The sequence below is a fragment of the Micromys minutus genome (assembly GCF_963924665.1).
Source record: "Micromys minutus genome assembly, chromosome: 22".
NCBI lineage: Eukaryota > Metazoa > Chordata > Mammalia > Rodentia > Muridae > Micromys > Micromys minutus.
The window spans coordinates 42,361,841-42,377,160 of NC_137957.1; the positions used below are offsets into that span (position 1 = coordinate 42,361,841).

Sequence of the window (15,320 nt, forward strand, 5' to 3'; positions counted from 1 at the left end):
GATCACAGACCAGCCCATGTATGCTCTTTGGTTGGTGGCTTTGTCTCTGGGAGCTCTGAGGGGTCCTGGTTAATTGATACTGTTGTTCTTCATCTGAGATTGCAATCCCCTTTTTCTCCTTCAGTCCTGTCCCTAACTCTTCCATAGGGATTCCCACCCCAGTTTAATGTTTGGCTGTGAGTATCTGCATCTGTCTCAGACAGCTGCCTGACAGAGCCTCTCAGAGGACAGCCATGCTAGGCTCTGTCTGCAAGCACAGCATCGCATCAGTACTAGTGTCAGGGTTTGGTGCCTGGGCATGGGATAGAGCCCAAACAATCACCTGATACAATGATGCATTTGGGTTACTGCCTCTTTGAAACAGCCAAGGGAAAGTAAAAATTCTTCTTTCTCTCCCTTTTCCTCCCTAGTCCTTCAGTTCGGATTCACGACTATCTTTGTGGCAGCTTTTCCTCTAGCACCGCTTCTGGCCTTACTGAATAACATCATTGAAATCCGACTTGATGCTTATAAGTTTGTTACTCAGTGGAGAAGGCCTTTGGCTTCAAGGGCCAAAGACATAGGTAAGTTGGGTCCAGGTATGTTTTATTATTTTTTTTTCAGGCATGAAACAACTTGTAAGCAAAATTTTAAAGTCTGCCTGATCCAGTGGCACACACCTTTAATCCCAGCACTGGAGAGACGATGGCAGGTATATCTCTGTTCAAATTCTGCTTCGTATGCATAGTGAGTTCCAGGCCCACCAGAACTACATAGTATGACCCTGTATCAGTACATACATACATACATACCTACATACATACATATTAAAAAATTAAAATCCATACATTTATACACTTTAGGTATATAGGTATAATATAATCCTCAAGGTTTAATGTGAGCTGATTCAGCTAATTTTTTGAGGGAAAAAAACCCCAACTACATTGGTTTTAAATAATCTTATGCAAGAAATAAAGCCACCTATTCAGACAAATTGCTTTAGATTTTCAGTGTTTTGTGAAATTGTGCCTACATGGATTCTTAGTTTGGTCATTTCTGCTGTAAGATGTTAGAATCTAAAATATTGATTCATCTCTTTTAAAAATAGGTGGATTTGCTTCTGCCCCACCATACCCCCAGCTCCCATGTTTCCTTACTCGCCTGGTTTCTCTAGTGGCAGAAAGGAGGTGCTCCACTCTTTCTATGTTTATTAATTAAATTCTGCCATGAGGAAGATCCATTCTTTATCCCCAGGGCATTTCCAGTTTGGATTTCTTAGCATTTGTCTTGCTATGATTTGACGGTCTTTGGGTTGTGATCCAGCGCCTCTCTGCACTAGATGTAGCTCTTGAGAGCCGCTGGGACTGACAACAAGGCAACCAGGCACCAGACAGCAAGGGTAGCTGGGAACTGGGTGCAGACATTTTGCTCAGAGGAGCCTTTTACCCTCTATATAAAGCAAGTGTTCACTCGCCAGGCATCGGCTTGAGCCAGCGCATCAGGGACAGTGGCTGTTACCACTGAGGAGTGTCCAGTCTCTTACAGCCTTGACACTGTGTGCTGATCAGGTGGCACATAAATGACTCGGTGACCAGAATTTTTTTGTCTTATGTATGATACTGACCATAAGCCATGAGCCCATTGGTACACACACACACACACACACACACACACACACACACACACACACACACACACCTACAGAAATTCCTTCGATTCCAAACTGTTTCGAAACACAGATAATAACTCTTTGTTGCCAGAGGCATTTGGAAAGATGAAAAGGACTTTCACGGGTGGGTTCGCCTTGCTGTTTTCATCCTCACTGCATCTGGAGAAGCCTAACACTGCTCTTGTCTTTGGACAGGAATCTGGTATGGAATCCTCGAAGGCATCGGGATTCTCTCCGTCATTACAAATGCATTTGTCATAGCAATAACTTCTGACTTCATCCCTCGATTGGTATATGCTTATAAATATGGACCTTGTGCAGGCCAAGGAGAAGCTGGGCAAAAGTAAGTGCTGTAAAAAACATTCCCGAAACTTCCATTTCTTAGCTACTGCACAGTGCTGGACACAGAGAGAGGCTTTTATACTGGGGCGGGTGACACACAAGCCCAGACAAGGCCTGTGGTAGGGGAAGTGAAATTATATCATTGTATCTTCAGCCAAAGAAAACACATGTCATTTACCAAAGGGTTGGAGCTCAAACAAGTCAGACGAGTTTCAGACGAGTCTAAAGTGAGAGCAGTGGTTATATTTTCCCTGCCGACTCCAAATCCACAAATGCGGGAGCTCCTAAGAAAACAGCACACAGCCTGGTATAGCGTGTAGTTAGGGAAATATTCTGAATTTATAAAAAGAGAATTACTATACTGCCATGATCTGGAGGCTCCATAGGGGCTGTGGATCCCTGTACCTAAGATCCAGAAGAGACTCAATAAACATCTCTGTAACATGAGGATTATGTTTCCCCTAGCTATGATCAGTCGAATTAAGACACTGTCCTGTGTTCTGAGGTTCAAACGAAAATGTACATGGTCAGATAAAACCTAGCCATTACTATCACAAGCCACCTAGCTTTTACTTCTGTACTTTGCTGAAAGTCTTAGCATACAGGAACAGTCCCTAAAGTCGCAATAATAATCTAACTCTAATTGTGTTGTTAAGAGGTCTGCCTATGGTCTTTGATGTCTAGCAAATTATCTTATATGGCTGGCACCTAATAAAAGCAGTCCTGCCCCCTGGTTTGCAGTCTTAGCCAAATTAATTTGTTCCCGCCAAGACACCGTAGGCAAACAGAGTAACTCGCCTGAATTAAGCAAACCTGGTCAGGATCCAGCTGTCAGTGTAATTCCACACGAATGGTTTGAGGTATGGACGATTGAGGGCTGTGATAAAGCTCACAACCTAGCCATCTGAAGAGGCTCCTATGAAGTCTTCTACTCATCTACAGTTAGTTAGCTAAACACTAACTGTCTAGCAACTTTAAGTGAGCCTATCAACCCTTTAGAACCAAGACCTAAAGACTTGGACTACACTGCCCAGGCATTGCTTCCTAAGTACAACCAATGTCAGCAGTCTATATTTGATTTAGCCTGAAAAGCCTTTTCTTCACTACGGCCATTTTCAGATATGTTCGGCATTTGATTCTCAAACTGTGGAGTGGGGTATGCCTTATTATCCTCACTCTGGAGAGCAGAGGGTTATTAAAAGGATGAACTCCCCCATAACTGCTGGAACCTATGGCGGCAGGGCCACACCCACACAGTCCTCTCTATTCTTAGCTCCAGGGCCCCTAATGACTCTGGCTCATCTCACTGTAAACCTCCTAAGATTAATCTGTAATAAAGTGTTTTGATCCTTCCCAACTTCTGCTTATGGTGAAACCTTTAATTGGTTTTTTTGAGAACCAAAATGAACAGAGAACAGATCTGTAGAGTTGATAATGAATCAAAGCTTTAGAATTCTAGCAATTTGCCAGTCTTAAAGCGGTGTTCATAGCGATTAGAATTTACCTACTATACCTTGGTTTCCTTTTATTGGACTCTGTCTATCTCTGGACATTTTCTTTGCAAATTTTCTTTTTATGAGCCATCTGCAACATTCCAGATTATAGCTCTTATCTCTAATCCATTGGCCAGTATTCTTGATTTTATGTGTGTCTGTGTGATGAGGGGGGTAGATGTGTTTGAAACTGTGTGTGTGTGTGTGTGTGTGTGTGTGTGTGTGTGTGTGTGTGTGTGTGTAGATGTGTAGTGTGGTGTGTATGTGTGTGGTATGTGTGGTGTGCATGGGTATAAGTGTGTGGTGTTTGTGTAGGTGTATGGTGTGGGTATGTGTGTGATTGTGTGTGTGAGTGTGTGAATGGATGAGTGTAGAGTGTGATGTGTATGCATGTGTCATGTGTGGGGATGTGCAGGTGTAGGGAGTGTGCACGTATGGGTATATGTATGGGTGGGTGGACATGGAGTGTGGTGTGTGTATGTGTGATGTAGGGGGTTAGGGGTGTGGATGTTGTGTGTGTGGTGTGTGTAGGTGTGGATGTGGATATGCTGTGGTGTGTGTGTGTAGTGTGTGTAGGTGTGTGGTGTGGGCATGTGTGTGTAGAGAGAGAGTAGTATGTATATGTGTGTGATATGGGGTTGTGGATGTGTGTGTCTGTGTGTGTGTTCCTTTAAGAGTCTTAGCTCTGTCATAGCAGACACCCTATTGTTTTACAGTAATTTTTTTCTTCGTTGTTTTACTCGCCCTTTTTCTTTTCTTCCTCTTCTGCTGTTTTTTCAACTTAGAAATGCTCTAGAAATAAAAAGACGTGCCGAATAAAAGCACTGTAAAATTTTAAACAGTTGTAAGCTTTTGCAGTGCAATGAACAACTAAAGTCAAACCCCACTTGTGATATAAACCAGCTGTGGAAATGACACATTTCCATTTACATTGAACCTAAACCAAACATTCTCCATCCAAGCCTGTCTCTGTGCCTTCCCATAGCTCTATGTTACATAAATCAGTGCCTCCTCCTCTCTGTTGGGTGAGTTTACCTTGGATCCTCCATGGAGGATGCCTTCACTTGTGTACATAGTATCCTTTGGTTCCCATGACCCTTGTCCCTGAGATGACACATTTAGGTCTGCCTAATGCTGTTCCTAGCTTTCCTATTGGTGCTGTTCCCAAGAAGATTGCAGACTTCTTAAAAAGAAAGATCACATCTTTCGTGTCCGTTTCATGACCATTAAAGGTAGAGTCATTCTTTCCTGTTCTGTTTGCCCAGTAGTCAAGTGTTCGAGACTGCTGGTAGGAAGACAGTTTGTTTTAGCCAGGTCTGCAAAGAAGAAGAGGAGGAGGAGGAGGAGGAAAGAAATGGCTTAAGGCAATACATGCTACATATTACATCCACAAAAAATATTCTGAGGGTTTCATCTTTCCCTTTGTGGATTCTTCTTCATCTTCTGTAGCTGCAGTTCATACTGCTCATTGTTTGGTGAAGAATCCACCTCTTCTTCTGGGATGAGGTCACTTCTTTTGGGGTTCTTTACATGGGGTCCTTAGAAAGGAACTTGTAGAATGTCAGGTGGGCATTAAGATTCAGAATTACACTAGAGATGCAGAATGCTCTTGGCCTTGGAATTAGCCATGTGACATATACATATAATAAGATGTCCTTGGTATTTACCAGATCAAAGCTGCTTTTCCACAGGAATGGTGGTGATGTCATAAAGGGTTAGAACCCTGATCAAGGACTCTGTGCATTCACAGAGTTAATCACAAGCATATCTTCCTTAATGAATAATAGAGAATACATCTGTATAAATCCTATAATCACTTCTGTACTCAACTCTCAGCCTGAGACACTTTATCTATAAAACACATTTGTCTTTAAGTACACAAGCCAAGTCTCATTTTCAAGTCTTTGATTTCCATTCCCGAGCTGTCACTGTCACAATACCTAAAACCTCAAAGGCCAACTTCATAGCTGGTTCAAAGGCTGCATTCAGCAGCAAGTTTGATCTGCAGTCAAACAAACCTGAAAGTCAACTTCTGCTTCTGTTTTTCCTTCTAGTCCTGGTGACAAGGATCATATGTTGTCCCCATCTTGTACGTTAAGGAATTAAAAACAAGAAGTAACCAATGTTTCTGAAGGAGAATTCTCACTTTTAGGGGCGTGAGACATTTTAAAAAGCTATTTGAGAGAAGTCAGTGTCCTGATCCAGGTCTCCTTACTTGGAAATGCTTTCAGACGCAACTATTTGTCCTTTAGGAAAACTTTCTTTTTAATTATACAAAACTTTCTTTTGTTTGCCTGGTGCTCTTATCATCAGGATATCTTCATTTGCATTCATTCATTCATCCATTCTATCCACCCTCTCTCTCAAAATGGTAGTGGGTATGCAGAGCATATACCAGCAAACTGAGTGGCAGACGTGGCATCCGCCTGCCTGTTATGGCCCTCCAGCTGTGACCTATGTGCAGAGTAGGTGGACAGGCATCACTGGCTGCACTGTGGCTGAACCATAGAGTATGAAATCCCAAATCTCTAAATTTATAGCAGACTTAACTTTCTAATATGGCAATATTGGGGTTTTACCATTGTAAAAAGAATCAGGGAAACAGTACAGTATTAGTGGCCCTTCCCCCGTGACAATTAAGATGTAGAAAGAAGATAACGATATGCTTGCATTTTAGATCCACATTTAATTCTATGTACGCATGAGTAACCAGCCACTGAAGACACATTCCCAACATGGTTTTGTGCCTGAAATTATGTGAATATGCTTTAGTAAATTGGTTCACGGGTGTATTCTCTTTTTCACATCTTTGGGTAAGGGATGAATGATGCCGTTCATAAGACAGGTGTCATATTTGAATTTTGATTTTTTTTTTGTCAATGGACATTTTAAACAAAACCAAAAGACAATGCCTTTAATCCCCATAATGCTTTGGAGCTGGTTTGTAAGATATATGTACAGGCAGACCTATGGATATTCCAAGTCAGTACTGAGCCTGGCTTTTGCCTGTTCCCAGACCACTGTTCAGCTCCCAAGATGACTACTAAATTCTGTGTGTCAAACCACCAGCTCTCTCTTCAACAGCTATCTCCAAGCTGCTAGTATGTCTGCATGCCCTGTTCTAGACAGTTCATCCATCCTCCTCTAGACCACCATTTCAAGCAGAAGTAGGGAGGAGTGGAAAATGTTGCAACCCTGTTGGCTATGTGTTTAACCCTCAGGTTTCTAGACAAATGGTTCTTCAAGCTCAGCTCATCCTTTTAAAGGCCTTGATGAGGACAGTGGTTTATCCTGGACATGATATGAATAATCCATGTGCTTTGGTAATCGCTTGTGTCATCATTTTGGCTTGAGATTTAGTAGCTTAGGGCAATCAAATCAGACATGATAATGATGCCCTAAGGACCATGTCGCATTCATTCCATAACATATATTGGCCTGCAGAAGTCACGGTGTGCATAAGATGAGTAGCCACCATTCACATTTGCCTTGCATTTGCCTAAATATAGAACTATATGCTTCACCTATGTGGTGCCATTTAATCGCTACATAAGTCTATATGGTGAACTCTTTTCACCTAAAGAATTACATATGATGGGGCCAGTAAGATGACTCAGAAGGCAAAGGCATTTGCTACACAAGCCTTGCAACCTGAGTTCAACCCCCAAATCCATGTAAATATGAATGGAGGGAACTCCACAAAGATGCCCTCTGTTCTCAGATGCACCATGACATGTGTCCCACACACAAACACATATGTCATTCTCTCCCCCCATACACACACTACTATTACACTAGTAATAATGACGGGTAAATTACTTTTAATTAAAGAATTATATAAGGTAAATATGAACAAAGAACAGTCATTTTAAAATGCTGTCATGAAACCCCTTATTTTGTACTCTAAAAAACATAAGAAGGCAGGAAGCAGACAGAGTGATCGTTAGGACAACTGACTCCCCCTACTCATCCCGTTCAGGAAGCTCAATGGAATCTCTCATGGGTCAACTAAATTCCATGTTACTGAATTTCGTGAGTGCAGAAAACCACTAGGGCCTAAAATAAAAACGTAAGACATCCACGCCCACCATCCTGCAGTTGAAGGGAAAAGACGTGTATACAGCCAACACTAGTGCCAGCTCAAGGATAATCCTGATCTCAGTGTAGTGGTGCTTCAGAGATAAGTGGGTGAGTCATGCTGACTCTGGGTGAGGAAGCCTTCCCGGAATAGGTGGTGTTTTGGTTGATCACTAAGGATAAGTAATATTTACACTTCCAAACAGAGGAGAAGGGGTTTCAAAGAAAAGGAATATGCAAGCAGAGGTGTGGAGACCTATGCCACATGTGTGGCGTCGCTTGGCTGTAGAGGGAGCTATGAGCTGAAAAGGTGTTGGTGACGCAAAAGTAAAGGTAAGGGGGACGAATACTGTTTTAACTATACGGTCTGCATCTCTTTCAGGTGTATGGTTGGCTACGTGAACGCCAGCTTGTCTGTGTTCCGAATTTCTGACTTTGAAAACCGGTCTGAGCCAGAGTCTGACGGCAGTGAGTTCTCAGGAACTCCTCTGAAGTACTGCCGGTAAGTGTGAACCTCACCATGCTTTCGGCAAAGTTCAGGTGGCCCTAGCATGGAAAAGGGTTGCTGACAGGCCTTCTGGCCAGGTCTGTTTAAAGCAGTGGTCCTCATAATCAAAATATATGGTATAAAACATGCTTCCAATAGAAATAAAAATACCCAGTGTTTGGGCAGAAAATATATTATGATTTTTGGTTGGGTATATGCATGATTGGTGTACTAATGTGGTTCCAGCAAACCATGGGTTAATATAATTTATATTCCTTGCCCCTCAAAAACATTTAGAGAGAATAAAGGTAATTCTAGACCTTATGAACACATTAGAAGAGCAATATAGATTATGTCTCATTTGCTTTAACTTTTAATAAAAATTAAATAACACAAAAATAAAACAGTATTTCTCAGTCCTGAGGGAATTAAACATCACCTGCTGGGTTTTTTTCCATTTTTATTAGGTTTTTCTTTTTTTGAGAATATCAACCAGTATTATTTGATCATATTCACCCCTCCCCCATTCGCTCTCATTTCTCTCCTCACCCAATTTTGTATCCTTTAAAAAAAAAAATTAGCTCATCAAGTCCAATGTGTACTGCCTGTGTGCTCTTGGACATGTGGCATCCCACTGGTGCACAGTGGGCCATGTTTCAATAGAGCCACGTCCTTAAAGAAAACTGACTGTCCTTCCAACAGATAGCAGTTGCCAATAGCTTCTCACTCAGGGGTTGGACTTTTCGTTCACTTTCCCTATCCACGCTAGTATTTTGTCTGACTTGAGCTTCCATAGCTCTGTCACAACCACTGTGAATTCATCTGTGCTACTGCCTTGCTCTCTCCAGAAAACCTATTTTCTCATAGTTATTCACTATCTCTGACCTTCACCCTGAGCTTTGGGAGGAGGGGAATACTGTAAATGTTCCATTTAAGATGGGGCGTTCTATGGTTTCTTATTCTCTGAACCATCACTAATCTTGTCAGTCTGCGTTTATCACCATCTACAAGATGACAAAAAAAAATGAGAAAATTCTTTTATCAGGGCTCAGAGATGCACTATATAATCTATAGGTATCGGTTTAATACTATTCCCATTTAGTCCCCATGGTAGTCGCTTCTCCCTGGGGACTATGACCTACCTACCCACATGTTCTTGGTCATATAACAGAGCCAGGATGAATTTCAGCTTGTGTCACAGGCCTTAATTCTAATCAGAAAGTGGTTACGTCCTGGTTATTGGGTGGCTCAGGAAAAGCAAACGGAGGTTAGGGGAATCTGCATGCACTTCAGTCCTAAAGGCAGTTCTTCCTGGAATTCCATGAATAATAATTGGACCTAGCCTAGGGTCAGATGAACAACTACATATTAGACAGTAGAAATTTCAGTGCTCTGCCTGATCCCTATTACCAATTTGGAGGCGTCCAATCATTCATTCATTTTCTGCACAAAATATTTATTATCAGCATTCCTCTAGTGATAAAAGATTCACGGTATATTATCAGACACACCCAATGACACTAACGATAATTAGTATGATGATTTAGATGGTGATAATGGTGACCACTAATACTATTTCAAGAAAAGTCTTAATAGCAACTTATTCTGGATCAACTGTAGGTCGATAATATAAGGCTAGAGGTCAGGCTCTACATTTTACACACCCCCAATCATAACTTTCATTCAGACAGGTGGAATTCTGTGCTTCTCTATAGCAGACATGCACAAACAACCAATACATCCAGATCGTTCTAAGTGCAGAAAAACTTTGTGACACTGGGGACACTTTTCAATAGTGACCTTAGTGATGGTGACAGCAGCAATGAGATGTACTTGTGTAGATCAAAATTTCCAGGATGATACCTGACCCTGCATAGGTATTCAACAAACATCTGTGCATCTCAGAGTCAACTCATGTGTTAGAGACTGAGGACGAGGTAGGGAGGACTCGTTGATAGCAAGCTACAGAAATCCCATGTAAATGGACATGCACCAAGAGAAATTCATCATTTGAGGCGGTTGGCAGCATCAAGATGCCATGTGAAGTTCCTTTTAAAATAAAAGTGCTAAGAGTTAGGTAGAGTCAGCAGAATATTCTCTGTTCAGCTTTGTTGTTTTTTCTTCCCTGTAACATGTTGTCTCCCTCTTTCCCTTCCTTCCCCCTCCCTCCCTCCTTCCCTGCTATTCCATCTCATTTGGGGTAGCCCCTAGCATTTCTGTGGACTTAGTGATAATTCATTTAATAACAGCTCTAACAAGCACCCTGGTGATGAAACTTAAGAGTCTTTTGAGCTGAGGTTGAGTAAGAAGTAATTCCTACCCAACCACCCAGAGAAGAGATATTATTTTACCAAAAGAAAAAAAAAATGCTGGACAAACGAAGTGACAGATGTCTAGCTTAGAGAAAGTTTTTTTCCTCTTCAACATTTGTTTAACATGTGTATAAAGACTTCATAGTAAGGATGAAAGAGATTTGAGGGCATGGAGAATCAGGGTTGGGATGCAGCGGTCTTGTGTATTTGCAGATATCGGGACTACCGGGACCCTCCTCATTCTTTGGCACCCTATGGCTATACACTGCAGTTCTGGCATGTGCTCGCAGCTCGGCTGGCTTTTATCATTGTGTTTGAGGTGAGTTTTCTCAAACAGCTCCTTGATTTTCTATGGCACAATGAAGTCACTTGGAGGAACAAGTTAAAACGTGACGAAGACTCCCAATCGCCAGCACTGACTTTCTAAAGTAGCATGGCCATGTAATCTAACCTCACTTCCATATTTTCCTTAACTGAGACATTCAAGTCTTCCAGGAAGTGTTTCAAAGTCTTTTAGAAACAAAGCAGGAACCTCGGGCCTTACATTTAATATTCTGGGACCATGATTCGTAATCTTTAAGAGTAATGGAGTTTTCTCATCTCTGCTTCCTGAGGTGCTAATGTTTGCGTCTGGAAGACATTGAGCTTAATGTTCGCCCTGTTGCCTCTGTGTGCATAGCTGTGGCATTGCCTAGGCACTGGTTCAATTCCCTCTCTTGTCACATATATTTGAGCTAGATTCATGCCAACCAAAGATGTCTCTTTTAGGACTAGAGGTGCCTTAAATTTTTGAGACAACTCCATCATCACTTTGCCAAGGGAATGTGCTATTAAGCTCTTATACCCTGGAAATGAACTAATTGGTGGCTAACTTCCTATTTTTAAGTATTTTTTATCGGTTCCCTTGTGTGTGCACGCGCATGTCTACCAGTGCCAATGTGAACATGTGACCTCCAGGGGTGGCTGCTTGCTGCCGTCGGTTCTTTCCTTCCACCTTCTGGGGGATGGAATTCAGTTTGCCAGATTTACTCCAGTAAAGGAGCTTTACTCAATGAACAATCCTCAGTCCCTCCTTAAAGAAGAGATGTCTCCCATGTGTAGTAGTGCAGGCCTTTAATCCCAACACTCATAGGCAGAGACAGGGAGTTCTCTGACTTCTAGCTCATCCTGGTCTACATAGAGATTTCTGAGCCCATGAGACCCCATCTATAAATAAATTAGAAACAGATATGCTTAGCCTAACCTAGTCTTACTTTTTTTTTTCCAAACTAAATTAAAAAAAAGGTATTCTCCAGTTGACACAATGGGTAAAGAGATTGCAGGCAAATACGAGAGCTTGCATTTGGATGCTCAGCACCATTGTAAACCTGAGGTGATGTGGAACAAACATGGCTGTAGTGGCAGCCCAGGGGGCAGAAGTGAAGACAGATGGGTCCCAGGCGCTCCTCGACCAGCCAGTGTGGCCCAATCAGTAAGCTCCGTCTCAATGAGAGACCTGTCAATCAAATCTAAGATGAAATGTGACGGAGGAAGACCCCTAACATGCAGAGACCAGTAGCCTCTGCATGCATACACACTAACAAGAACATCTTTAAACACATATGTGGACACACACACGCACACATGCACACACACACACACACATGTATACACACCATATATATATTGTATATATATATTATATATATATATAAACAAATAAGGATAGCATTAAACAACTGATTGGCTTTCTTTGTTGACCTTTTCATACCCTTCCTGTGTATTGTTGTTAACTATTTAAAGCACTAGAAGGAAGCAGAAAAATCTGATTGGCAGAATTTTGTGTGGGCTGTGAGTCTCTCAGTTTGTTTTAAATAAATGGAGAGTCCTTGCTGCTGTCCTTCAGCACAGCTTTATTGGGATAAAAGCAATTTAGAATTATAAAGACTCTTAATGACACTGTTGTCTGGTAACTCACCAGTCTTCCAGACATAGACAGTCAAAAGTGACTGTGATTCTAGAGTTCCAGCCACTCGCATTTCAGATAAGGAATGTGTGGGTGTGGCGCTTTCCCAATGAGAGAGCCTGTCTTCCCGAAGCCCAGGGGTGTTTCATCTCGCTGGGTTTTGCAAATCACTTAACAATCTACACAGAATCTTCAAACTAATTCTAATTCTAGTGTGAGCATAGTTAAGTGGCCTGTGCTCGGCTCCTAAGCAAGGAAAGCTGCTGAGCCAGGATTTGTTCCTGACTTTCTGTTTTCCTGCTCTTGTCTGCTTTGAGCATCTCTCTTCAGCTGTCCCTCAGCCCCTGGTCTTCTTCTCTAGAGTTCAGTTCCCACCTACCCTCTGCCCTTCCAGTTCACACCTCCGCCAGCCTCTTCTCACTTCCCCCAGGTCCCAACCCCTCCTTCTGATTACATTGTGTTCTCTGTTGTGTTTTTAGCACCTCGTGTTTTGTATAAAGCACCTCATTTCCTATCTGATACCAGACCTCCCGAAAGATCTAAGGGACCGGATGAGGAGAGAGAAGTACTTGATCCAGGAGATGATGTATGAGGCTGAGCTGGAACGCCTCCAGAAAGAACGGAAGGAGAGGAAGAAGAATGGAAAAGCACATCACAACGAGTGGCCATGACAAGGTAGGTGACCACTGTGCCTAGGGGGAAGCCACACCCAGGTCAGGTACAGAGCAGCCTGCTTCAGACATCCAGAAACAGAGTATAGAGTGTTTGCTAACAAGGGTCAGAATAAGCTACTTAGATGCTTCCAAAACCAGCTAATCACTACAATTCAGTCCTTCCTCCCACATGGCCAAACTACCTTCTCCTTCCCTGCCAGATCCTGGCCCGGAGGCAGGGTTTTGTATGTTGGCTCATGTAAGATACATCTTCCTCTTCTTCTGCTCCAGCCAGACTGTTCTCCTTCTATCCCCAGCACAAGTATCCCCTTCTTCCTAGTTGAAGTCTGCATCTCCCCTCCCCATAGCTGACTTTCCTTTATTTTGAGCTCACATATTTTCCAACTGGCTTTTTGTATCACACCAAACCTTCTAAGATTTCCCAGACCTCTCAGCCCATTCAGATTTAATGCCTGTGGTCCCTACCATCAGCAATGTGCTGGGAGATAAATGCCAATTTGTATTGTTTCATCGGTGGTCCTCAAAAGCTATTGATCAGGCTTTCTCGGGGAAATGTCCATGGATTGTAATTCTAATTCTTCCAACTGGTTCGTGTGAGGCCTGTGGTACCTAAAAATTGTACATTTGATTAATAAAAGTCAGATAGAGGGAAGCTGTATACATTGCATGAAAACTCAACAGAGGGACCAAACATCCTGGCCACAGGAAAATCTCTGAAATGTCCTAGCAAGTCAGTTACTAGTTGTATCGAGTCAGACAGGTTACCTAGCTTCTCTGGACATACATTTCCTCTGTAATGAATTCTTTAGATGAACCCTATGTTTTCATGCTCAATATTATGGGAGGAGGGGCGGTCCTTTGACCATTCGTGTTCCTTAACATTTACCTTGAGGTTTCTTTTTCTTTTCTTCAAACTATGCCTCCAAAAGAAAAATGAGATACAGAGAAAAGGAATTCCCCGTTGCCTTATCGTAACAATATCTGCAGAGATGCATATTGTCTATGGTAAAGTTTTGCAGCAGCCTCACTGTATGTTGACAGTCGGCTAGGTTATTGTGACTTTGACCAGAGGCTGAACTTGGGGGAAATAAGATAGACCTAAATCCTGTAGGAATCCACACCTGAACTCCTGCCCCATATTCAGATGCACACCAGACTTAGGATCCATGGCAAACGAAATAATTCTGCCATTTCCAGTGACTACTCTCTGGCTGTGCCTGTGGGAAAAGTGTGGGTCTACCTTTGAGCCCAGCTGATGAGCAGCTCAAATGAGGAAGAACTCGTGCGGTGCTGACCACCTACTCTAACTGTAGAATGCGCTCCAGCATGTGTACTGTTAAGCACCATGGTGTAGCCATCTGAGTCCCGTATCTGCCTTTCACATTCTCTCTGTGTGGTCTGGCACTGGCACACAGACTCGGAATAGTAGAAGCGGGGACAATGCAGAGGCTGGGCTGCGAGGCAAGCGACTCATCTTGGAGGAGTTTTCTGCCTTTGATACTAAATGCTGCTCTCTGCTACGCTTTTTATTTTCAGCCTGTCTTTATTCCCACAAGAGCCAGTGGGATTCATGGTACTTTAGATTATCTCTCTTTCTCACGTGTCACAAAGCAGACATAATGTTTTTACTTCCTTTTGGATTCCAGATTCTTTGGATGCCCTTGACGTGTGCTAAGTTCTCGAGTTATGGTGCACTGTGGTGTAGAGATGGCCTAAGTGTGTACGTTCCTGATGTCTCTTCTCTTCCCAGGTGACAGCTGCTTTCCAGGCGAAAGACCTGAATTTCGTTTACTTCTTTGGGCAGTGCAGAAGCACATTCAAGTGAACGACCAGCAGCGCACGCGCAGTGCATGCTGCAGGCGCCGTCACGCAGCCGCAGACAGGGCGGCAGCGAGGAGACGACTGGCTGAAGTGGAGTCCCACTGTCGTGAAGTCACGCTGCAGTCCAGCACACAATTGCTATCTATCCATAGACCATTCTTGACCGAGCAAGCATGCACGTTATGGGCGGTTACATTCTCGAGTTTTTAAAACCAAGGGGAGACTTGTATACTGGGCCTGTTTTTTTAGCCTGTTTGCTACCTTTTTTGCATTCTATCCCATGTGAATTTTACAGACACTGGGCTAAAAAGAAAAAAAAAAGGTATTTGGACACCTGGACACATTCCTAGAATGTCATCCTGTCCTATTCTACATCACCAAATGACACGGAGAAGACCCTGTTTACAACTTTTTCTTTCTTTTTTTTTAAGTTCAGATCTTTCTGAAGAGATGATTCTATATGAAATATCTATAGCTATATGTATGGCCATAGATGTATTTCTGTGTGTACATATGTATAG

At 42.6% G+C, this 15,320-nt stretch overlaps 1 protein-coding gene across 2 annotated transcripts in view; it reads left to right on the forward strand.

Moving 5' to 3' along the window:
- The window catches only part of ANO4 (anoctamin 4), a gene marked incomplete at both ends in the record, with an annotated part of 205,954 nt that extends 192,979 nt beyond the window's left edge, over window positions 1-12,975 (forward strand). For both annotated transcript variants that reach the window (XM_080935151.1, XM_080935152.1), the window contains 5 exons: window positions 411-563; window positions 1,844-1,991; window positions 7,943-8,062; window positions 10,573-10,678; window positions 12,784-12,975. In XM_080935151.1, the coding sequence (XP_080791277.1) occupies window positions 411-563; window positions 1,844-1,991; window positions 7,943-8,062; window positions 10,573-10,678; window positions 12,784-12,975 (719 nt within the window). The remainder of the gene's footprint in view (window positions 1-410; window positions 564-1,843; window positions 1,992-7,942; window positions 8,063-10,572; window positions 10,679-12,783) is intronic.
- Window positions 12,976-15,320: the final 2,345 nt, after the last annotated feature.